Source organism: Dipodomys merriami, unplaced genomic scaffold (genome assembly GCF_024711535.1).
Source record: "Dipodomys merriami isolate MVZ:Mamm:240054 unplaced genomic scaffold, mDipMer1.0.p SCAF_16, whole genome shotgun sequence".
NCBI lineage: Eukaryota > Metazoa > Chordata > Mammalia > Rodentia > Heteromyidae > Dipodomys > Dipodomys merriami.
In genome coordinates, this window is record NW_027202937.1 from 12,662,653 (window position 1) to 12,688,035 (window position 25,383).

At 44.6% G+C, this 25,383-nt stretch overlaps 3 protein-coding genes across 3 annotated transcripts; 1 reads left to right on the forward strand and 2 right to left on the reverse strand.

Moving 5' to 3' along the window:
- Positions 1–222: 222 nt before the first annotated feature.
- LOC138827936 (putative olfactory receptor 2I1) lies at positions 223–4,544 on the reverse strand. The gene is made up of 2 exons (XM_070023515.1): positions 4,539–4,544; positions 223–1,170 (listed from the first exon to the last, which is right to left on the reverse strand). Exons 1-2 carry the CDS (start codon positions 4,542–4,544, stop codon positions 223–225), a joined length of 954 nt encoding a protein of 317 aa, XP_069879616.1.
- Positions 4,545–9,353: 4,809 nt separating this feature from the next.
- On the forward strand, positions 9,354–10,415 carry Mos (MOS proto-oncogene, serine/threonine kinase). Its single transcript, XM_070023516.1, has one exon. The coding sequence runs from the start codon at positions 9,354–9,356 to the stop codon at positions 10,413–10,415; it is 1,062 nt and encodes a 353-aa protein (XP_069879617.1).
- Positions 10,416–19,223: 8,808 nt separating this feature from the next.
- On the reverse strand, positions 19,224–20,162 carry Or10c1 (olfactory receptor family 10 subfamily C member 1). The gene has a single exon (XM_070023400.1). The coding sequence runs from the start codon at positions 20,160–20,162 to the stop codon at positions 19,224–19,226; it is 939 nt and encodes a 312-aa protein (XP_069879501.1).
- Positions 20,163–25,383: the final 5,221 nt, after the last annotated feature.

Genomic DNA, 25,383 nt, shown 5'->3' on the forward strand with positions numbered 1-25,383 from the left:
TGTGTGTGTGTGTGTGTGTGTGTGTGTGCGCGCGCGCGTGCGTGTGTGATTTGCTCTCAAGCATCGGAGCCCTTCCTGAGAGGGAAGGGTCTCCCCCTACGAACCCCATGATTCCCTGAGCACAGCGGTTGCAGATTCTCATGCAATCACCAACAGCCTTGACGACTAAGCTGACTGATTCTCCACGTTGGGTCTCTAACCCTTTCCCCGTGCCCAGTGCTCTCATTGTCCGGCCCGGCCCCTCCCCAGACTCCCCAGCAGCCTCCTCGCGGCCCCCTTCACCTCCTTATTCCTGAGGGTGTAGATGAGCGGGTTGAGGGCAGGGGTGACCACGGTGTAGAAGAGCGAGACGAACTTGCCCCGGCCCTGCTGGTAGCTGTGCGCGGGCTGCAGGTAGGTGTAGATGGCGGAACCGTAGAAGAGGCAGACCGCGGTCAGGTGGGAGCCGCACGTGCCCGCGGCCCTGCTCCGGCCCCCGCCGGACCGCATGCCCCAGATGGCGCGGCCCACGGCGCCGTAGGAGGCCAGGATGACGGTGGACGGCACGAGCAGGATGACCACGCGGGCGGCGAACATCTGGCGCTCGACGGCGCGGCCGCCGTCCCCGCAGGCCAGCTGGAGCAGCGCGGGCAGCTCGCAGATGAAGTGGTCCAGCCGGAGGGGCGCGCACAGCGGCCGCGCGGCCAGCAGCGCCGTCTGCGCCGCCGAGTTGGTGAGGCCGCCGAGCCAGGAGGTGGCGGCGAGCGCGCGGCAGCGGCGCGGCGAGGCCAGGCCGGCGTAGCGCAGCGGGCGGCACACGGCGGCCGCGCGGTCCAGCGCCATCACCGCCAGCAGCACGCACTCGGCCGAGCCCAGCGCCAGCGACGCGCACAGCTGGGCCATGCAGCCGCCGCGGGGCAGCCGCAGCACCGGCCCCCGCAGGTTGGCCAGCAGCGGCGGCACCACGCTGCTGGTGAAGCCGGCGTCCACCAGCGCCAGGTGGCTAAGGAAGTAGTACATGGGCGTGTGCAGGCGCGGATCGCGCACCGCCAGCAGCACCATGGCCGAGTTGCCCGTCAGGGTCAGGAGGTAGCAGAGCAGCACGAAGGCGAAGAGGACCGGCTGCAGGGACGGCCAGTCGGAGAAGCCCAGCAGGAGGAAGCGCTCCTCGGAGCTGCTGCTGTGGTTGGCCTAGAGGAAACCCCAAGAACGTTGGGAAGGGATTAAGGGATGGAAAAAAACATAGGAAGGGGTGGGAGACACTAGTCTTGCAAGCCAAGAAAGCCCCAGAGATGTGGGTGTGGATGAGGGAGAAGTAAGACCAGAACTTAACAACTTGTGGGTGTGGATGGGAGGGAGCATCCTGGAAGAGAGCCAGGGGGAGGGAGCGACATTGTTCAAAAAGAAATGTACTCTTTACCCGACTATGTAACTGGAACCCTTCTGTACATCACCTTTATAATAACCACAAAAATGCTTTAAAAAGTTGATAATGATTGCTTTCTTTCTTTCTTTCTTTCTTTCTTTCTTTCTTTCTTTCTTTCTTTCTTTCTTTCTTTCTTTCTTTCTTTCTTTCTTTTTTCCTTCCTTTTCTTTCTTTCTTTCTTTCTTCCTTCCTTCCTTCCTTTCTTTTTTTGGTCAGTTGTGGGGCTTGAACTCAGGGCCAGAGTGCTGTCCCTAAGCTTTTCCCCCTCAAGGCTAGCACTCTATCACTTTGAGTCATAGCACAACTTCCACAAGATTCTTTTCTAATCTAACTCCGTGTACACATCTGCACCCTTAGTTTAGCGCCTTGGGTTTTGTGTGTACAAGAGCCTATGAAGACCAGGTGCCGGTGGCTCATGCCTATAATCCTAGCCACTCAGGAGGCTGAGATCTGAGGATTGTAGTTCAAAGCCAGTGTGCCAGAAAAGTCCCTGTAAGACTCTTATCACCAATTAACCACTAGGAATCTGGAAATGGCTCTGTGGCTCAAAGTGGTAGAGCGCTAGCCTTGAGCAAAAGAGCTCAGGGACAGAGCCCAGGCTTTTGAGTTCAAACTCCCACAACCAACCAACCACCACAACAAAAAAAGAATCTTGATTTTCTGGCAGAAGTAGTCCTGACTCAGAAAGGCGAAAGGCTTATTAAATTGTTGTAAGGTCATAGCTAGTTAGTGGCTACCTAAGACAGCCCTGTCTGATTCCTGGTTTTTTTTTTGGGGGGGGGCGGGGTCTGGTCGTGGGGCCTGAACTCTGCGCCTGGGCGCTATCCCTCAGCTCTTCAGCTCAAGGCTAGTGCTCTACCACTTGAGCCACAGCACCACTTCCGGCTTTTTTCTTTTTGCTTATGTGGTGCTGAGGAATCAAACCCAGGGCCTCAGGCATCGCAAGGCAAGCGCTCTACCACTGAGCCACCTTCCCAGCCCCCCTGTCTGATTTCTCTATGAGTGCTGTCTTCTGGGTTCTTTTTGGACTCCCAGGGGTCAAAGGTGAAATCTAATGTTGCTCCCACAAGACAGCTGTTCTAATATCTGAAGACAGATGCTTCTCTGAATCCTACTCTTCCATCCCTCCTCTCCTCAAAGTATGCAGTGCTTAAAAATTAGGGCAATACACAAGCTTGGTGTCTAGCTCTCACAGGCTGGAATGACCATCTTCCTTGATTTAAATACTCCACTTTATTTATGCAGCTTTCCTCCCCTGCCCCAATACTAAGATTTACACTCAGGGCCTTCCAGTTGCTAGGCACTTAACCCACGACACCTGCCCCTATTTACTTTTTTTTTTTTTAAGACCTGTTAAATGCAAATAGACCAGAAACAAGAACTTGTATGTAGCTAGCTTAACAGCCTCCACCTGGTTGTTTGATATGGAGAAGTCACTTCACGTTCTTCTGCCTCAGTTTTGTCTCATGTAGAAATTGAAGAATTTGGATAATCTCTTATTATCCCGTCTATCCCCACTACCTCCAGCTTTACTATCCAGGAAACTAAATTTTCAAAGGCCTTTGACCCTTGAGAGACATCTACAGAGTTGATGTGTTGGATAACATTTACATAGAAATCTTTCCATTGCATGTTTTCTGACAGGTATAGATGACCTGTTAAATAACAGCCACTGCTTTTAATGAAAAAAAATCCTTTTAATATCACTTTCCAAGCAAAAGCTCCATCTTTTGCCCAATAAGATATCCTGCTTGGGCTGGGAAGGTGGCTCAGTGGTAGAGCACTTGCCTTGCATGCATGAGGCCCTGGGTTCGATTCCTCAGCACCACATAAGCAGAAAAAAAAAGCCGGAAGTGGTGCTGTGGCTCAAGTGCTAGAGCACTAGCCTTGAGCTGAAAAGCTGAGGGACAGCGCCCAGGCCCAGAGTTCAGGCCCCACGACCGGACCACCCCCGTCCCCCCAAAAAAAGATATCCTGCTTATATGTTTCCCTCACTTAATCCTCATTATGCAGGATAAGTATTATTGTTGGGAATAAGAATAAGGATTCAGGAGCCAGGTGATCAGGTTGGACACATACTTAACCTCTGTGCCACAGTTTCCTCATATGAAAACAGAAGCAGATGAAGAGAATTTAATTGAAACAGCTAGATAGAGAGTAGGTATTTGAATGTCATATACTGTCATTCTTATTTTATAAGATCTTTGTTAAAAAAAACTAGACTTGTTATGATAGAGATTGTGGAGAATAAAAAGAACATGTGAATCCTTTATTTCTAGATAATCTGCAGCACTGAAGTCATCCTGGGCATGGATAAAATGCAAGAAATTGTTTTCATGTTATGGTGGGCCAATGGTGACCAGAGCTGTTGAATTACAAAAATGTTAGTGTGTGTGTGTATATATATATATATATATATATATATATATGTATATATATACACTATATGTATATATGTATATATAGTATATACATATATACATAATAGTATGTACATACATACATATATAGTATATATAGTATATATAGTATATATACATATATATATATATATATATATATAGTGGATTGCTAGACTTGAGCTCAGGGCTTGGGCACTGTCCCTGAGCTTTTGCGGTCAAGGGTAGCGCTCTACTACCTTGAGCCACAGCACCACTCCTGGTTTTCTAGTGGTTAATTGGAGATCAGAGTCTCACAGACTTTCCTGCCTGGGTTGGCTTTGGACTGTGATCCTCAGATCTCAGCTTTCTGAGCAGCTAGGATTACAGGTGTATCCACCAGTGCCCGGCACCTGTCACACACCTGTTCAGCCAGTCAAGTCCTAAACCATTCCCCTTCAAACATAGACAGGCATAGACAGTATGTGCATAGACAGGCACACATTAATAAAATTGCACAGATAACATCCTTATTACATGCATGCATAGTTCCCTAATGCATAGCTCCCACCCACGTGTTTTCTCCATTTCCCCAACATCATCATGTCCCTTGTGTACCCAGAAGGCAAATCTGTTGTAACTTATATTGTACACTATGTCCTCAAACCTCACATGATATTCTGAAATGTGGCCTTCAGCTGCACACCAGTTTTTTTTGTTAAGTCAGTTTAATAATAACTAAAAGAAAGACTCACCTTCATGTTTAACTTCTGGCCTCAATATTTAGGGCTTTGTGTTTTCAGATGATATGCTAGTCTGTTGCCCCTCTGGATTCTGTGGGCTCTAAAGGAAAGTGGAGAGATTAAGAAAAGACTTGATTGTATAACTATTAATTTCTGAAATGGGTACCTGAGATCAGAGGCAGGTTGTGGGTACCATTTTGCTTGTCTGCAGAAGAACGAAGAGGAGGTGCAGAAAGAAGGTGTCTAAATCTTTGAAACATGGGGACAACGGCCAAGACAGTGATGTCTGTTCCCAGAAAACCCTGTATCGGGGTACAGCTAAAGTAAGGGCTTGACCCTTATAATGGCAGCCAATCAGTAGTAGGTGGTGGAGGTGCAAAAATAGGCTTCTAGAGTCCAAGGAGTACAGAAAAGGAAAGAAGTTGGAGAGAAAAGATGTTTATGAGTCCTCTCATTGGAGAGGAAACGGGGGACAAGGGGACAGGGCTCTGGGGAGTCTATATCCCGCGCTCTTAATTAGTATTTTGCATGGAGGTGTCCAGAGAGGAGTCCCCCAAGGAAGGAAGGGGGGGAAATTCTGGAGAGAAAGTCCCTTCAGGGTACTGTGTCTCTACCAGGATGTGGGAGACCAGAGGTAGCAGAATTCCTTCTCATTGTCACTCCTACTCTTAACTGGCTTAGACTTTTGTGTTCAAATCAAGGGACCTTAAGCCGGCCACCCTTGACCCATGCCAGTTTTCAGTGTCATCCTCTGTAAAATGAGGAAGACTGCCTTGGTCTGTGGGAGAGGGCGTGGCTTTCTCAGTCACGTGCCCTGGGGACTCACAGTCTCAGCCTTGGCCCAGCACCATTCCTTGCGGTGGTCACGCCTTCCTCATCTCTTGCTCTCTCATCCTTTATTCTTGAATATTTTGTTTCTAGCTCACTCTCTGCTCCTGATATGATTCTTGGTGAGCTCATTGTCCACATAGATTATACTTTCATACTGTCTCCTTTCAGTTTCTTTCTTAGGGGTCTGGAAATTTTGGACTGTCACTTAACTCCTTTATGTCTTCGCCCATCTTTATACAGCTTGGATTCCCTCCAACCAAGATAAATTACCTACTTGCATATTTCCAACACTATGTTCACTTTGTTATACGCCCTTGGTTAAATCAATAGCTTTTAAAAAATCTGACTTCAATTTTGTCTATTTTTTTTTCTGTTGATTCTGGCTTACATCCAGGCTAAGAGGTTTCTCTTTACATTCATGACCCCTAACTTGACATGTTGAGACTAAAGCCTTCCATAATCACACATATATCCCTAGTTCATTCACTTGCTCATTTCTGATATAACTAGTACTGCATACTTTTTGGTCTTCAAAGTCCCAATTCTTTCTATCTCTTTCTAACTCTCTGTCTCTCTCCTCTCTCTCTGTCTCGTTCATATATCTTCTTTTTCAGATATGCTTTTTACTCCATTTACTGAAAACGTTTATGCCATTAGAAGAGAACTTTTACAACTTCTCAACCCACCTTCCCACCTGTGCTCCTTTACACTTATCTTTCCTCTGTGATTCAGACAGGTGTTATTTCTTCCACAAGTCTCTTACTTCTTGTCCCCTTTCACAAGTAAGCACTGTGTTCTGATATTTCTCCTTCTCTCAGCTCTATCTCGTGGATCCTCTCCACCACACATAAACATGCTTCTATTTTTCTCATCATCATCATCATCATCATCAACAACAACAACAACTTTCCTTAATCCTACTACTTTCCTCAGTTTGACTAAATGCCCTTCCCACAAGTTAAAACGTATTTAGAGAAGTATGTAGTTTGGAAAAATTCCAAACTAAAGTAATCAGCCTATATAGATGCAACCAGTATGTGTGTGCACAGACAAACAGGGGCTGTGCATATGTTATACTTAGGGAAATGCATCATTCAATTCACCACCTCACAAATACAGCTGGAGCTGCACCTGATATGTTATGTTGACCACAGAAAAACGAGGCAACTTTTCATGGGCTTTGCTGACAGGAGTGGAGTCTATATTGTTTTGGTAGGTATAAAATTCATGATTGAAAGATTATAAAATAAGTCACATTGTCATGAAGGAGAAGGACCCTCAGCTAAGGACACTTTCTAATGAAGTATGTGTAAAACCTAGGGACTTATTGCTCTTATTCTGCTAATATAGCACTCTTTAGGTGCAATAATTTCAGTCAAATAATAATTCTAACTATGTGGTAACTATTGAGCAGATTATTATTATTACTACTACTATTTTTTTTGTCATCCTGGGGCTTGAACTCAGGGCCTGGGCTCTATCCTTGAGCTTCTTTTACTCAAGGCTAGCACTCTACCACTTGAGCCACAGCACCACTTCTGGCTTATTCTGTTTATGTGGCACTGAGGAATTGAACCCAGGGCTTCATGCATGCTAGGTGAGCACTCTACCACTAAGCCACATTCTCAGTCCTAATTTTTCTTCTTCTTCCTCTTTTTTTTTTTTTTTTTTGCCCATCTTGGGGCTTGAACTCAGGGCCCGGGCACTGTCCTTGAGTCTCTCTGTGTTCAAGGCAAGCTCTACCACTTGGGCCACAATGCCACTTAAAAAATATATTTAAGCTGGATACTGGTGGCTCATGCCTGTAATCCTAGCTACTCAGGAGGCTGAGATCACAATTCAAAGCCAGCCTGGGCAGGAAAGTCCATGATACTCTTATCTCCAATAAACCACCAGAAAACTGGAAGTGGCACTGTGGCTCAAGTGGTAGAGCACTAGCCTTGAACTGAATGAAAAGCTGAAGGACAGTGTCCAGGCCCATAGTTTAAGCCCCATGACCGATATATATACCAGGAGTCATGACTCAACAATGTTACCCCTTTTCTTGTTCTCCCCATTTTCTCCCTCCTATTCCTGTCCTCAAGTTAGTTGTGTCAGTTTTTATATAATGTACATTGGGTATAATAACTGCATTTGTATTGAGCAGATTTTTGCAATATAATTTTTATTACTTTATTCATTGCCATTCCTTTATGTTTGGGGTTTGTTATCATTGCACAGAACTCTATTTCTATGCAAATAGCCCATAGTTTATGTTTTTCTTGATTTTCATTGTTATTGTTGTTAACAACAAAGTTAACAACTTATATTCCAAAAATATGTAATAGTTATTATTACCCTAATTTCTTCTATGAAAAGGTTAATACTCAATCAAGTTAAATATTATACACTAGATGATATACTAAGCCACACAGCATAGACTAGATATCCTCTTTTAAGGTCAGATGGACCTTAAGTTGCTTCTGTAAATGGCTCAGGTTTATTAACTTGGGTACTTTAGAGGCACACAAACATGGGGAAAGAGTGTATATCCTACAAAATTAAGAAGAGTGAGGGAAAAGGTGGTGAGGGGAGGGCTGAAAACGATGGAAAGGGTGACATTGATCACGATGAACTGTATTCATAAACTGTTAAATGGCAACTAACCTATGTACAGGAAGGAAACCACCATTTGACTAAAAGAATACAGATTTTTAACAACTTATTTTTAAATGAGCAGGGTAATATTGTTCTTAATTTCAAAGATACGACATGCAAATTATTGCAGATAGAAAAATCAGAAAGGAGGAATTTATGATTTGAATAATTCAACATGTAATTAGAACATCTGATGTTCTAGATTATATATAGGTACCAGTGCCTCTGTGTCTTCTGATTTTTCCTCTTCTACAATTCTCCCACATTTGTCATTACCTGAAGTTCCAATCATAGCTCTTCGTGATTGCCGTCCTCTGTATCTCCCTCAGCTCTGCTTCAAATTTTCTGTAACTCATTTGCAAGAGCGTTGAATTGCAATCAAGTGGTTTGAATTGACTTGGAAAGGTTGTTGAGACAGGTGCTGGTGGCCCCGCCTATAATCCTAGCTACTCAAGATCTGAGCCATAGAGGTTCAAAGCCAGCCTAGACAGGACTGTCCATGAGACTCTTATCTCCAATTAACCACCAAAAAGCCAGAAGTGGAGCTGTGGCTCCAGTGATAGAGCATCAGCCTTGTGCAAAAAAGCTAAGAGTCAATGCAACCCTTAGTTGAAACTGCCACACACACACACACACACACACACACACGAAAAGGATTAGAAAGTCACTGTATTGCTAAAAAAAAGTCTTAACTAATTTGCTGCCTAAACTAAATAGTGTCAGAGAGGTCCTCCCTCCACAGACAGGCAATGCGTATTTGGAGCTGCACCAGTGATTCTGCATAGGTCAGTTCGTTTCAGGTGGCAATTTTTAATTCGCAGGAATGTCACACCTCGTTCTTGTGGTAGGCCGTTCAGCACGGGTCCGCTCTTTGTATTCAACTCTTACAGCCAGTCGCTGCTGGAAATGATTTGATACAGCTTGGAGAATAACTCTCTCCACCACGATGCCTGCACAGGGTGGCCATTTCATGGTGGCCTCTGGAAGTCAAAGGACTGGTGACATCAGATTTAGGATAAAGCCTGTTTCATTACGATTGAAGAAATGGTTGTAGCCGAGGGCTGATCCTCCAAGGCAGCTCCGTGCTCTCTGGTGAAAGGTTGTTTGGATAAGAATTCACCTGAAAGGGGGTTGCTGTGATTCATTCAGGTTTTCTCCCATCTGATCAACGCCCTGCTGAGTGGCAGCACAGATGGAGCCCATTTGGGAGAAAAAGGAAAAAAAAAGAAAATCACAGGAAGAGTAGAAAAGAACGGGGGCCAGGGTAGTCTGCGCCAAGCTGGAGACGCTCATTGCCTTTCCTGGCCTATTTTCAGAGGACTAGGTTTGCATCCTTGGGGTCCGTCCCTTCTCAGGGAGATGCCTTCGCCTCTGGCTCCCCGCCACGGCCTTCCGGGCGAGCTGCCTCCGCCGCTGGACTCCAGGCCCTGCAGCAGCCCCTCGGTGCTCCCTGGAAAGCTCTTCCCGGGCAGTGCTCCTTCGCGTGCCCCCAGGCTGCCACGCCGGCTGGCTTGGTGCTTCATTGACTGGGAACAGGTGCACTTGCTCCATAAGTTAGGAGCCGGAGGCTTTGGCTCGGTGTACAAGGCGACTTATTATGGCGTTCCGGTGGCCATAAAGCAAGTGAACAAGTGCACCAAGGACCTGCGAGCGTCCCAGCGGAGTTTCTGGGCTGAGCTCAACGTGGCCAGGCTGCGCCACAACAACATCGTGCGCGTGGTGGCCGCCAGCACCCGCACGCCTGCGCATTCCAATAGTCTCGGCACCATCATCATGGAGTTTGGGGGCGATGTCACTCTACACCAAGTCATCTATGGTGCCCCCAGCGGCCCCGAGGAGAGGGCTGGGGAGTCTGGGTGCTGCCCTGAAGAGCAACTGAGCGTGCAAAAGAGTTTCAAGTATTCCCTTGACGTGGCCAAAGGCCTGCTTTTCCTACACTCGCAGAGCATCGTGCATTTGGACCTGAAACCGGCCAACATTTTAATCAGCGAGCAGGATGTCTGTAAAATTGGTGATTTTGGGTGTTCCGAGAAGCTGGAAGAGCTGCACGGGTCCCGGGCCCGGCCCCCCCCTCTCGGGGGCACCTACACCCACCGAGCTCCCGAGTTACTGATCGGAGACCCCATCACCCCCAAAGCTGACATCTATTCTTTTGGCATCACGCTCTGGCAAATGGTGACCAGGGACGTGCCTTACTCCGGGGATCGGCAGTACGTGCTCTACTCCGTGGTGGCCTCCAATCTGCGCCCCTCCCTGGCCAAGACTGTCTTCACCGACTCGTTCCTGGGGCAGAAGCTTGAGACCCTCATTCGCTGTTGCTGGGAGGCCGGAGCGCAGCTGAGGCCGAGTGCGGGGCAGCTCCTGGTGACCTTGAACCTTTTAAAAGTCGAATGGGCCAACGCCACACCTGTAGCAAGATAAGTTTTCGTCTTTGTTTTTCTCTCTCTCTGTGTGTGTGTTTTTAAAGAAGTGAGATGTGTAAGAAAACAGATAGGTAGGACAGAATTGTCAAAAATAAAGTTGCTAAAACCTCCTGTAGGTCTGAAATGGTGTTTACTAAGGCAAATAGAACCACAAGTGTCATTGTGTGTCTTTATATACAGACCTATAAAAAGGAACATTATGATGAAAGGCATTGTAAAGGAGGAGAGCCAGTTCTGGGGCCAGCTCTGTGCTCTCTGATGAGAGATTGTTGTAATAAGAATTCACTTCAGAGCAGGGCACTGGTGGCTTATGCGTGTGAGCCTAGCTACTCAGGAGGTTGAGATTTGAGGATGGAGGTTCAAAGCTAGCCCTGGTAGGAAAGTCTGTGAGACTCTTATCTCCACTAAACTACCCAGAAGTGGAGCAAAAGAAGCTCAGGGACAGTCTCTAAGCCCTGAGTTCAAGCCCCAGGACCAGCTCCCAAAACAAAACAAAAAGAAACGAACAAAAATAATTCACTTCAGCTACAAAAGGGTGCTATCCTCATCTGAAAAAAGACTAATAATTCAGGTTTTCTTTTGTACACATATAAAGTCATAGGTTGTGTATGTATATTGTCAACTATGTACACTCTTAGGTGCTCTAGAACTTTAGCTGCATCTCAGTCTTCTTTGCTTGAGTTGTTATTTAGTTATTATTATTACTACTACCACTACTATTTTGGTGCCAGTAGCAGAGCTTGAACTCAGGGCCTTTGGCTCTCCCTTGGCTTTTTTGCTAACAACTGAAGCTTTATCACTTGAGCCACAGCTCCACTTTTGCCTGTTTGCTGGTTAATTGAAGATAAGACTTTTCTGCTGGGGCTGACTTTAAACTGTGATCCTCAGATCTCAGCTTCTTGATAGCTAGGATCACTGGTAGGAGGCACCAGCAACTAGTTGCTTTATTTAAGTAGGGCCTGTGCATTTCCCTGAGTGGCCTCTATTGACAAGCTTTCTAGCTAGGATCAGAGGCAGGAGCCACTGTGCCTACATGGCCTCAAATTTATTCTTGATTAAAAAAAACAAAAGATGTAGGGAGCCGAGGCGAGACTCCGCCCACTCCCTTGCAGTTTTGAGGATTACCACTCCAGACGGTGCTTGGCGGGACGCCTGGGCTGTGCGCGTGCGCGAGCAAGGTAGTGTCCCCAGCCAATCCCATGACACCTGGTGACGGTAAAAGGCAGGCGACCAACAATAGAAAAGACCCGTGTTCGAATTCCCTATATAAGCGGCTGTATTTCGGGTGCACGCTCTCTCGCGCCCAAGCTCTCCTACAACTAAAAGGCTCTCCAATGAAGCGTGATCTGAGAAGACTCCTGGAGTGGTGGTCGTTTTTCCTCGCTGGTCGAGTAGGCGGTCACTACAACTGGTGCCGAAACCCGGGAACGAACCTGGGACGGGACCCGCGCGAGAGGCCGAATTGGAGCCAGAACTCAACACGCGGAGAGGAGACGTTGGTAAATATCCCCCGGTATGCTGTCCACTGTAGATTTAGATATTTATTGGTTGCTTGCATTGCTTCTTCCCTTGTGGCTTGTTTTTTTGATGGTGCGCACTTGCCTCGAGGAGGGAGGGTTTGATTTAATCCAGGAAGGACGCAAAGTACTAACGCAGCATCAGGATAGTCTATCAGAGTCAGTATACAGTAATGGGGAGGAAAAGAGGCCTAAAAGAAAAAGGGAAAAAAGACAGAAGGATCCTAAAGAATTGAAGCGAGAGGGGCTGCAGCCCTCACAAAAGGAGAAGGGTTTTAGGGAGGGGGTCTCAAGGAGACCTCCGTGCCCTTCTTTAAAAGCAAACCGGTTCTCAGCCCTACATGTGGAAGGGCGGGACCAAGAATATAGTAATCTTGTGAGTGACTCAGAGGAAGAAATGTTAGAGGAGGAGGGAGAGCAGCTCGATCCAGCTGATAGTGAAGAGTTAGAAGAGGCTGCGGCGGAGCACGTGGCAGACAAATATGGAGGGTGGCGCCCAAGTTTTGCCTTTTTTGTTTTGTGTTGTGTATTCTACTACTGACTAAATGGTTCTAAAATACTGGGCATATCTATGCTAAAATTTTCATCACATCTAATGAGTTTTGTCATTTCAGAATATTTGTTGGTCAATTCTTGATAAGAACCAGGTAAGCTCTACTTATTCTACTTGATCTCCATGTTGCTTTAATTGAAAATAATAAAGGGCTTTTGTGGCAAAGATTTCAGTTCAAAGCCAGCTCGGGCTAAAAAATCCCTAAGACTCCATCTCCCAGCTAAACTCTGCAAGTGGTACTATAACTCAGTGTGGTAGAGTGCTAGCCTTGAGCGGAAGCGCTCAGGGACAGTGCCCAGGCCTTGAGTTCAAATCTTGAATACCAACTGGGACAAGCCATCCCAGCAACGAGCACCTAGACTCAGCCAGTCTAGGGAACAAGGGAGTGGGCGGAGTCTCGCCTCGGCTCCCTACAAAAAGAGGGGCTGGGAAGGTGGCTCAGTGGTAGAGCGCTTACCTTGCATGCCTGAGGCCCTGGGTTCGATTCCTCAGCACCACATAAGCAAAAAGAAAAAAGCCGGAAGTGGCGCTGTGGCTCAAGTGGTAGAGTGCTAACCTTGAGCTGAAGAGCTGAGGGACAGTGCCCAAGCCCACAGTTTAAGCCCCATGACCAGACCCAAAAAACAAACAAACAAACAAACAAAATAAAAAAAAAACAAAAGAAAGCTGGTGGCTGAAGCCTGTAATCCTAGCTACTCAGGAGGCTGAGATTGGAGGATCACAGTTCAAAGCCAGCCTGGGCAGGAAAATCCGTGAGACTTTTATCTCCAATAAACCACTAGAAAATGGAAGTGGCGCTGTGGCTCAAGCAATACAGTGCTAGCCTTGAGCTGAAGAGTGCAGGGACTGTGCCCAAGCCCAGAGTTCAAGCCCCATGACCGACAAAACAAAAACAAGAACAATCAAACACCCAAAAAACCACATACCCAATTTTCCATCAGGGAGTACTGCTGTAGGTATTCCAAAAATTTCTACAAATTCTTATCGCATGGTTTGTCTACACCAATTAAATTCAGGCTTTTTTTTTCTTCTTCCAAACCAAATAATCAAAAATTGTTTTTTTCTTCTTCCCCTAAGAAAATTATTTCTTGTTGGTCCTGACCTTCACACATCAAATTTATGAGAAGTGAATTCATTTGAAAAGAAATGTTCTAAATGAAATTCAAAGCTGTGCATTGCCTCAGGGTTCTCTCTACTATCTTTTGATAATCCCCCCGGGCTTGGAATTTTTTCTCTTGTGTTTCTTCATTATTTTCCTCACTTATCTTCATGGCTTATCCTTTTCTGGCTGAATGTGGAGGCCAGAGTTGATGGATGATGGGAACTGCTCTAGATTAAAATGCTACAGCATCTCATTATTCTTGCTGAGGTTTAGGAACTATTCTATGTGTAGGAGTTACTGGGGTTTGAAATAAGAGCTTTGTTTTGAGCACTCTACCATTTGAGCTCTCCCCCCTACCCCTGTCCTGAGCTATTGTGCTTCAAACCATGATCCTCAGATCTCAGCCTCTTGAGTAGCTAGGATTACAGGAATGAGCCACCAGGGCCCAGCTCCTGCCACCCTCCCCCCCCACCCCTTTTTATGTCAGATCATGAGTTTGAACTCAGAGCCTATGTGCTGTCTCTGAGCTTTTTTTGGCTCAAGGCTTACACTCTGCCACTTGAGCTACAGCTCTACTTCTGGCTTTTTAGGTGGTAATTGGAGATAAGAGTCTCAGGAAACTGCCTGGGCTAGCTTTAAATCCCGATCCCCAGATCTGAGCCTCCTGAGTAGCTAATATTACAGGCATGAGCCACTGGCCCCAGGCTGATTTTTGGGATAGGATCACAGTTTTGCCTAGCTGGCGTGGATGACCCTATCAATGCTTCCTGCGTAGCTGGGATGACAGGCATGAACCACCTAGGCTGGTTTTTTATTGGTTGAGCACAGGACTGGTTCTTTGTGCTGCCGTGGACTTAACCCTTGGCAGTCTCCTTGTTCTGCTCAGGCCTTAACCTGTGCCTGCAATGTGGCAAGGCCTTCAGCCATAGCTCCAACTCTAGGAGTTACAGAAGCCACAGGTGTGGGATGTCCTTTAGTCTCTGCAGTGCAATCAGTGCCTGGGTGAAGCTGGAACTTGAGGAGCCGCTGGTGTTGACACAAAGGCAGCCAGCTGCCTTTCTGCTGTTGGTTGTGTGGCCTCGGTCTCAGGCAGGACTGCTGGGGATAAGAGCATGCACCCTCACCCCTCCAGTGGCCCTGCAGTATCACTAAAGGTTCATCAACAGTTCAGGCTTGAGGCCTGGCCAGTGTGTCTATGCTGGTCTGTGGTGCCAACTGCAATAGCAGCTTTAGCTGCAACATTGTGCTGCTGTTACCCTGTTGCCCTTCACATTGGGGGAGCAGCCTTACAGGTGAGGACAGCAAGTACTTCCGGGTTAGCCGCTGGACCCACCCACAACTGGTGAGAGGCTCCCAGTGGCCAGAAGAGTGTCAACCTGAGTTTGCGTCTGATCTTTCAGTAGAGAAGGCTCAAGGGTGTTTGCCCTTCCATTGTAGTTTTTGCTACAAGGGCTTCAGAAATCCTAAAGCCGCTGGGTGTTGTGTCAAGAGCTTCCTCCAGAAGAAAACTATCATCTCACTGGCAGCTGCAGAGGCTAGATGAACAGTGGAACAGTGCACAGAAAGAGGGGCTCCAGACGCAGGGAGCAGGAAAGAAGGGAGGTCATCCCAGAGCCTGGCCTGCCATCTTTTCCCCAATCCCTCACTTGGAAATTGGACTTCCTGGGGTGAAGCTATTTTCGTAGTCTGCTGGATTTACCTTCTGGAATATAGAACCACCCATCTATTTTCTTGCGCCCCAATTATTTCTTGCAGTGATTTGCTTTCTACTGGATGAAGGCTGCTATGGGACTTGTGGTTGATGGAAGCCAGCATTTCTCCTTCTATATGAATTATTTGGATCAATGTCAGTTTTCTGTGCGGTCTCAGGATGGGTTTAAAGCTATTGTTTACAAAAACTTTTACCTTGCCTTTCAAATACACTGTCAGGTGTACCAATTTCTGGGCAAAGGCCCTTTCCTCTAGCAGGGCTCATAAAACTCCTTACTGCTCAATGTCAGGATATTAGAACTGTAATGCCACCATGTGGCCATACTGGGAAACTGCATCTTCCCTAATGCTGAAATGTAGCATTATTTTCTTGAGTCATTGTCAAGTTTTTAAACTGAATCGTATCCACTGAGTTCCTGATTCATGTGTCTAGAACAATCTCTGAAAGTTTGCATTTCCAGATTCTCTGGTGATGGCTGCTGCTCGCCAGGGATCACATTTTGAGGACAGTTCAATAGTTTTGAGTTCCCAGCTCCACCATCACCACAGGTAAAAGTTCTTGGAGTGTGTGAAATCCAAGTGCTTTGGCTGTTACAATTCTGTGGCCACTAGGGGGCAATCTCTTAAATTATCTATCCTTTCTGTAGGTCAGCGGAGAAAGTTTAGGAAACCTAGGGAATAAGAAGAGATGAGATTCTGCCAACCCACAAGCCCAGAACAAATTTTGTTGTTCACCTGGACACAACCTCTACCTCTCATTTATTTCTTTTTCTATTGATGGCCCTAAGCTTTACTCTAGAAAGAGTTGAATGTGCCTTCCATAAGTACACAGAAAATAAGGATGAGGGATACTGGACAAAGAAAAACAATAGACAAAATGAGGTGGAGCCAGAAAGTAGGTGAGTATCTAAAAACGACACGGAGAGGAGTTGCACACTTCCTGAAGATGAGTAACAAGTTCTTTGGTTGGCAGGCAAAGAGGAAAAAATGATTAGTTTTGTTTTCATGTGATGTAGACATTCTACATCTATGTATTCACATAAGACCAATGAAAACAATCCATTATGTGAACACAAATGTTTGTAGGACTTTAACTATCCAACCCCAAATTGGAAACAATCCAAATTTTCATTTGCAGGTGGATGGGTAGATTGTGGTATACCTAGGCTCCTCCTCCTTCTGGTGGAAGTGGGATTTGAACTTAATACCTCAGCTTGTTTGGCACATACTCTACCATTTGAGCCACAACTCCTAAGAGGTTTCTTTCTGTTTCTTTTGGTATAACTATACAATGGGGCTATCTCTTAGGAATTAAAATACAGATGAATCTCAATTATGTTGAATAAAAGAAGTCAGCTTCCCCCAAGTCATATTTTTTATTATTTTATTTATATAAAATTTTAGGAAAGGCAAATTAAGTGATGGCAAGCAGATTGAAGGGTGCCCAGAAATGAGGAAGGCAGGGATGGGTGGGAGAGAGCTTTTACAATGGGACACGAAGAAAATTTGGAGACGGGCAGAAATGTTTTCATAATTATGCCAATGGCTTCATAGCATGCAATTTCCTTCTACATATATGCTTCCATAAAATGGGGAGGAAACGTGATTGCTTATATGATAGGAAAAATACAGTTACTTCTATCATGGAGATGTCAGTTACATTTTTTTTCTCTAGAAGTTCCAGAAGGTTGCTTCTTCTTATACTCTCCCTAGTGGAGAATAATGGAAGAATGCCAAATTACCTTGTTAGTGAGGAGAAGTCTATGAAGAGTAAGTGGGGATAATTAAGAGATAGAAAACAATACATTTTAAATGTTCAACTCTGTGTTGGTTTGCTTTAGTCTGGGGCTAACTTTTTTCTCCCCCCCCTTTTTTTTGTCGGTCATGGGACTTGAACTCTGGGCCTGGGCGCTGTCCCTCAGCTCTTCAGCTCAAGGCGAGCGCTCTACCACTTGAGCTACAGCACCACTTCCGGATTTCTGGTGGTTTATTGGAGATAGGAGTCTCATGGTCTCTCCTGCCTGGGCTGGCTTTGAACCGCAATCCTCAGATCTCAGCCTCCTGAGTAGGATTACAGGTGTGAGCCACCAGCGCCCGGCTTCCCCTTTTCATTTCTGTGTATCCCAGGCTGGTTTCAAACCCACAATCCTCTTGCCTTAGTCTCTTGAATGCTGGGATTCCAGGCATATGACAATATACTTGGCTTTAAGATTTTCAGTGGTTAGAGGGAAAGCGTCTTGACCATCTTTTAGACAGTGCTCCACATGCTATTCCTCTCTCCTGAAGAGCAATAGTGTTGAGGCTTAAACTCACTGTTAAAATGAGTGTGGGGAAGGCCACACTGCTGCTGTGGGAAGTTAATGAGCAACCACCTGAAATTTTATAATTTATTTATTTGCTTTTGTGCTGGTCCCGAGGCTTGAACTCAGGTCTTGAGCTTTTTATTTCCCCTCCCTCAAGGATAGCACTCTACTACTTGAGCCACAGCTCCACTGCTCCACTTCTGGCTTTTTTGGTGCAAATTGGAGATAAGAATCTCATGGACCTTTCTGCTGGGGTTCGTTTTTGGACAGTGATCCTCAGATCTCAGCCTCATGCATAGCTAAGATTACAGGTGTGAACCACCAGCCCCCAGCAGGAATAACCACTTTTATGTCTCTTCATTTTAATATTTGATCCAAGGATATTTCCTTATTTTGCTTTGTTCTCTGCATTTCCTGGAAATCAGTGTGTTCTCTCCAACCAGGCAACCAAGGTTGTCTGGAATAATAATAAAAAAAATTGTACCTGATATTTATCTGATTTTCCCTGCAGCAGCAAGCCAAGCAATGGGCACACTGAAAATATTGAAGAAATATTGGTAAAATGAAATGTGGAGCTTAATAAACAGTATGTAGATCATATTTTAGTCAATTAATTAATATGCATTTTTAATATCTTCTCTTGCAACATCTCTTTTTCCATGAACCTCTTTAGCTTATCTCATTTGTTTGTTAACCCCTTGAATGTTAACTGCTATTTTATTTGTTGTTTGGTTTAACCTCTGCTTGGTGATAGTTTCCCTTAGCTTTGTTTTTATGGTGGTATCTTTTTCTACCTTCCTTTGGGTTTCTTGGCTCCCAGTGCCCATGGGCATTCTGTGAACACCCCTTCTTTGCCCCCAGCGAAGGTACACAGTGTGAACTAGACATTATCTTCTGTGCTGATCTAATTCACTAATGATGATGCATATTGAGACATCATTTTGCTCAGGTAGTTAGTGAATCATCACAAAGTACAATAAAAAGGACTTTATAGTTATCCTAACTTTTTGGATAAGGAGATTAAGGCTCAGAGATTACATCATTTGCTGGTGATTACACAATTAGTTTGGAAGAATTAATTTGAATTCAGGTCTGTCTGATACCAAAGTCTATTCTCATAACCACTGTCATACTGATTTCCATACGAACTTACCTTCCTGGAAATGTTTCTGATCTTACTTGACTTCTAGAGATTTTATTTATTTATTTTTTGTCACCATAGAACTTCGTTAGGTATAATTAAATGTGCTACCATACTAACCAGGGGTGGTCCCCAGAAAAAGAAGAACACTTTTCCTTAGGATGTACACAAATCAGAGAACTTTATGCATTATTGCTGGGGCTGAAAATTGCACAGCTTTGATAGTCTGATGAGGCTGATGTTCTGTAACTTTTCTTAGCTGTCAGGTTACTCTGCTTGTAAAACGGATCTATCGTCCTGGTTTCTTCCAACAGAAGATAGGATAGAGTGTGTGGTGGAGGGGGGATCTAGGGCGCTTGGGGAGCTCTTCAAAGGCAGGTGTCTGGAAGATCCAAGCCTCCCCTCACTCTGATCCTTGGTAGTTTAGGGCTAATAGCGAGTGCTGTGTGGCAGTCATCACAGGGCCATATCCTTACGGTGTCAAATCTCTGCAGGGCTCATCTTCTGGATGGTTCTCTTTAGGGCAGCCTTGACGTCCGCGTTCCGAAGGCTGTAGATGATGGGATTGAGGATAGGAGTGACCACAGCGTAGAAGAGGGACAGCAAGGGGTCGGTGGCTGGGTCATAGCTGGCCTTAGGACGGATGTAAATAAAGATGGCAGTGCCGTAGAAGAGGGAGACGACGATCAGGTGAGAGGAGCAGGTGGAGAAGGCCTTGCGTCGGCCCGTGGCCGAGGGGATCCGAAAGATGGTAGCCAGGATTCTCCCGTAGGAGCTCAGGATGAGGCCGAAGGGGCAGAGGATGATGAGGGCTGCGGCCAGGATAATCTGCAGCTCGTTCAGGGACGTGTCCCCACACACCAGCTGCAGCACGGGCTGGATCTCGCAGAAGAAGTGAGGGATGGCGTTGGGGCCACAGAAAGGCAAGGAGAAGATGAAGGAGGTGTGGCCCAGGCCCACCATGGCCCCGCAGGCCCAGGCGGAGCCGGCTAGCTGCCGGCACACCCGGCGGCTCAGCAGCAGCGGGTAGCGCAGGGGTGCGCAGATGGCCGCGTAGCGGTCGTAGGCCATGGCTGCTAGGAGACAGCATTCCGTGGCCCCAAAGAAGAGAAAGAAGAACATCTGGAGCGCGCAGCCCGTGCGAGGGATGCGGCGCTGGCCCGTGAGCAGGTGCCGCAGCAGCAAGGGCACGGTGACAGAGGTGTAGCAGATCTCCAGGGCCGAGAGGATCCGCAGGAAGAAGTACATGGGCGACTGGAGGGCGGCGTCGGTGGAGATCAGCAGGACGATGAGGAGGTTGCCGGCCACGGTGAGCAGGTAGACAGTGAGAAAGAGGGAGAAGAGCAAGCCCTGCAGGTGGGCCAGGCGGGAGAAGCCCACCAGGATGAATTCCGTCACCGTGGAGGTGTTTGCATTCATCCTGCGCCCATCTCTTCTGGCAGGAGGACCGCGAGATGGCAAAGAGAGTGGCTAGGGAGTGGGGGGTGGCGAAGCGGAGGAAGCTGATTGGTTCAAAGCACTGGCCCTTCCTTCCTGTAGAGTCTCAGAGGCCTTGGGCCCACGTTCCACCCAGGCTCCCGCACGCCTGCCACTCCAGCCCTGTCATTTCATCTTTCTCCCCCGTGCCTGTTTCTCAGGACACATTGAATTGTGTGTAGCGCTTCCTGGAGGGAGAGTTGGATTATTCCAGCTCCCCCTTCACTCCTTTCTCCCTTCCCCATCCTTGCCCCAGGGCTGGGGACTGAATGTGTCCTCCCAGCAGAAGGTTTCTGCTTACAGCCACCATTTGTTCCATGTTGAGGACACGAGAAATCCTGCAGCAAATCAAGGTTTCCTTTCTGTTCTTGTCCCTGCCAATCTTGCACTTCTTTTCCTTTTCTTCTTTCTCCTTATGTGATTTTCTTCTCAGCTGGTTTCTCTCTCTCTCTTTCTCTCTCTCTCTCCCACTCCCTCCCTCCTTCTCTCCCTCCTCCTCTCCCTCTAGGTCTGTCTGTCTGTCTGTCTTTCTGTCTGTCTGTCTCAGCTCAATTTTCACCGCTGGCTCTCTGCCTTTACTCTTATTGGTTGTTACTTCAATTACCAGGCTCTCTACATTTTATTTCATTTTACCACCAGATGAATTTAACAATTTTCATTCTCTTGTAAGCAGCCAAGTAGTTCAGTTACCCAGAGGAGTGAGATTCTTTAAAAAAAATACGCTGGAGGAGGAGAAGACTCTTCCTCAGTTGCTTGTTTTTGCACCTTACAGCTTCAGAAACATCATCCCTTTCTATCTTAATGTACACTCAAACCCAGCACTACACGCATGAAATCACCAATCTCACCCACCGACATACTGCGTTTATAGATCTAAGCACAAGAGAATCACCCAATATCCTTGGATATTAAGTTCATCTATAATCACAAATGAATCACTTTTTGTACATATTAAAACATCATGGCAAATAACAAAAGTCAAAATATATGTAACATAAAAACATAAACACCAAAAGACAGGCTTAAGTAGACACATAAATCCAAATTCTGTGCAAAGATACAACCGTACATCAGAAATATAAGCCAACACATGGATAGCTACTTTTTCATTGGGAGTCCTTGGATCACCCACCTTGGGTCCACGTTCAGTGTTTTCTGGGATGGGATTTGAACAGCACTTTTTTATTTGGAGAGATAACTCATGACAAAGGCACTTGATGACTTACTTATTTTCTCCTCTTTCTACATAAGAGATCCCTCATGAGGAGAGTAGGTTTGGTGTCTCTTCAAGTCTCTGAGGACTTGAGTCTCCAAGCCTATTTGATTTTCCAACAGGGAGAACTTTTCACATAACTAATTAATCTGTTATTTCAAAGTCTGTTCCCTTGATCATAAGAATTTTAGGATGACCTGTCAAGAACATTGCAGCTATTGGTTTCTCTTAGCTCCCTCATAATATCTCTGAATATTTTTCTCTCATGATTTTTTTCTATCGCTGGAGACATTCTAGTATATCTACACAACTTAACAATTCATTTTGCCTACCTTATTGGTATATTCAATTTATTATTTTTTTTTGTTTTGCTGGTCCTAGGGCTTGAGCTTTGGATCTGGGCACTGTCCCTGAGCTTTTGTGCTCAAGTCTAGTGCTCTACCACTTGAGCCACACCTCTATGGATTCCAGCTTTTTGTAGTCAATTGGAGCTAAGAGTCTCATGGACTTACTTGCCTGGGATGGCTTTGAACCATGATTCTTAGATCTCAGCCTTCTGAGAAGCTAGGATTACAGTTGTGAGCTACTGGTACCTGGCAATCAATTTACTGTCTAACTAGTAGTTGGAGAGCCTATTTCAGTCATTTTACAGAGAATTAAGAATATGAGAAAAACATTTTTGACCTAGTGAGCTTAAAAATATTTTCTTGAAAGAAAAATTGTTCCTAATTTTTCTTGCTTTGACTTAAAATTTGTTATACAAAGGCTTTATTTACATCCTCATCACTGAATTTATTATTTGATTTATATTTTTCTGTGTTCTTACATATTTTAATAGACAGTATATTCTACATGTTAGAAGTTTTCAAGACTTTTTTTTTTTTTGGTGGGTTGTGGGGCTTGAACTCTGGGCCTGGATGCTGTCCCTAAGCTCTTCAGCTCAAGCCACAGTACCACTTCCCGTTTCCTGGTGGTTTATTGGAGATAAGAGTCTCACGGACTTTTCTGCCTGGGCTGGCTTTGAACCGTGATCCTCAGATCTCAGCTTCCTGAGTAGCTAGGATTACAGGCATGAGCCACCGACACCTGGCTACAGATGGTATGTTTTAAAGTGAACTAACTGATATAGATTCTTCAAAAATATTAATCTCAAAGACAAAACAAAGGTAGATAAAGATAAATAGAAAATTTTATATATCAATGGATATGTTAAATGGAAAAACTTCTGTACAACTATCGGAAGATAACAAAAATACAATAATAAAACAATGCATGCAAATCTCATAAAAACAAGTAAACTTTTATACTTTTATAATTTGGAATCTGAGTAAACTACTTTGGATAAGCAAAAAAATTCACTTTTTTCTATTTTCTTAATAAAGCCACAAGCAATCATTTGTGTCTCTGATGCCTTCAGCAGTCATCCTGAGGCTTGGACATTCGTCCACCTTTGGGATACCAATTGGAAGGCTTGTGGAGCCAGTGGGAACCTGCTTGGTCTACAAGGCATAAAGTTCTCTGCAGTGGGCAATGGCTTCCAGTATACAAAGAAGGAGAGCATGAACTAGTGCATTTCAAACACTGAAAGAAAAACAATTGCCAGCCTAGATAACTGTATCCATCAAAGCTATTTTTTGTAACTGAAGGAGAATGGAAAAGCTCCCATAATCATAAAAAAAATAGAGGAATTCATGACAAGTAAACTAGTGTGACAGAAAATCTTAAGGTATTCCTATATACAGACGAGGAAGACAAATGTAGCTATAAACATAGGGAAAGGAATAAATCTGACTAGAGCTTTAGATAAGAAAATGAGGAGCAAAGAAGAATCAAATACACACTGTAAAACCCAGTAAAATAGCAGGAATGCCTAACTGTCCTAATTCTCCAGTCAAAAGACAGATGGGCAGATTGGGTTAAAAAACAACATTCAAGTCATTTATTGCCTACAAGTATCACATTTCATGGTGAAGATAAACATAGAAAAGAGAGAAAAAGGATTTCCCAAGTAAATGGAGCCCAAGAACAAGCAGGAATAGCAGTAGACTTCAAAACAAAATTAGTTAGAAGAGAGAAAGGTGATTACTTCATATTGATAGAAAGAACAACCCAGTAGGAGGGGATAAATTGTAAACATACATGCACTTAAGGTCCACACACCTGGTTTTTATAAAGCAGACACTACCAGACAGAAAACACAGAAGAACACCACCACACAAATAGTGAGTGCCTTTAATACCTTACTGTAGCCAACAGGAGGTCATATAGACAAAAGATATAAAAAACAGCAACAAAATCAGAATTAAATAGACCAAGTGAACTTAACAGACAACCATAGAATATCACACCCAATAGTTACAGAATATCTTACTTTCTGCAAAATAGATCACCTCTTAGTATATAACTCAAGTCTTAATGAGCACAATACAATTGAAATGGTTGTTTGTATTTTATCAGACCACATAGAATAAAACTAGAAGTCAATAACAAGAGACTACAGGAAATATACAAATACACAGAGATTGAAAAATTTACTCTGTGTGTGTTTGTGTGTGCACACATGTGTGCGCATGCATGCATGAATATCCATGTCAGTATTGGGGCTTGAACTCAGCGCATCATGCTCTCATTTGTCTTTTTTGCTCATTTCAGTTTTATTGTGCTTGTTTCATAGCCCTTCGGTCACTGGAACCATGCCAGCCTTTTTTGCTTTTGTTAGTTTTGAATGGAGTCACTTTTTGCTTGATTAGACTGGACAGTGATCCTCATGTTTATGCTTCCTGTGTGTCTTGGATGACAGATGTATACCACTGTGTCCAGATTTTTATTGGTTGAGCTGGAGTTTTGTGTCAGTTCTACTGGACTGGCCTCAAACCGTGCTCTTTCTGATCTCTGCTTTTTGAGCAGCTCAGATTATAGTTATAAACCACTGTTCCCAGCTGAGTTAGGAGCATTACACCTGCTTCCAGTAATATCTTCTTTATTTTTCAGTAATATCTTTTTATAAACAGTTTGACCAGATCAGAGAGAAAGGCTCCAGAAATCGATAGAAGAACTATGAGTCACTATATTTTTGTTAATTTGGAACTATAAAGCTATTTGCTTTATTGCTTGTTTGCCTCCTAATTTTCAGCATGCTTTAAAAATGTTATCTTTCCCCTCTGTATATCACCTTTCTAATAACAATTACAAAATTAAAAAAGTCATCTTTAATTCATGTATCAGTTGTTATCTACTTTTCCAGTTGAATAGTTACTCTCATATATTACACTCATTAAAATATAAAGTATTATAATTTTATTGATCACTTTACAATGTGTGCACCTAATGGGACTTACAGATACAAACAACTATTATCCAATAACATTGGATACTATCTACTCAGTAATTTGGGTTAACAGTCATATTTACATTTTTGATTTCATATAAGAGTATGTAGAAAGTATGCCAAATCAATTTTATCAACTGATATCCCCCCAAAAAGTCACAGTAAAGATTTTAGAGTAGTAGCCCATTATTCAAAATATTCTTATATTATTTACTGCAATACATTGTTAAATACAGCAGGAACGTTTTCCCATATATTTTTCATCAGTTTTTCCTAAATTCGAAATAATTTTGGAGCAATATAATTTCAAATCTTGGCTTTCCCATTAACTACTTATTTATTTATATGTTTAGAAGAAGTGAACAGTTCCATTTTTTGGTCAATTATGGCGCTTGAACTCAGGGCATGGGCATTGTCACTGAGCCTCAAAGCTATCATGCTACCACTTGAGCCACAGCACCACTTCCTGGTTTCTGGTGGTTTATTGGAGATAAGAGTCTCAGGGACTTTCCTGCTCAGGCTGGCTTTGAACCACGATCCTCAGAACTCAGCCTCCTGAGTAGCTAGGATTACAGGCATGAGCCACCAGTGCCCAGCTTTTTTTTTTTTTTTTTTGTTTACAC

What these genes read in the sequence shown, in the direction of transcription:
- Mos (XM_070023516.1), top strand. Translation starts at nt 9,354, where the DNA reads ATGCCTTCGCCTCTGGCTCCCCGCCACGGCCTTCCGGGCGAGCTGCCT.
- Or10c1 (XM_070023400.1), bottom strand. Translation starts at nt 20,162, where the DNA reads ATGAATGCAAACACCTCCACGGTGACGGAATTCATCCTGGTGGGCTTC.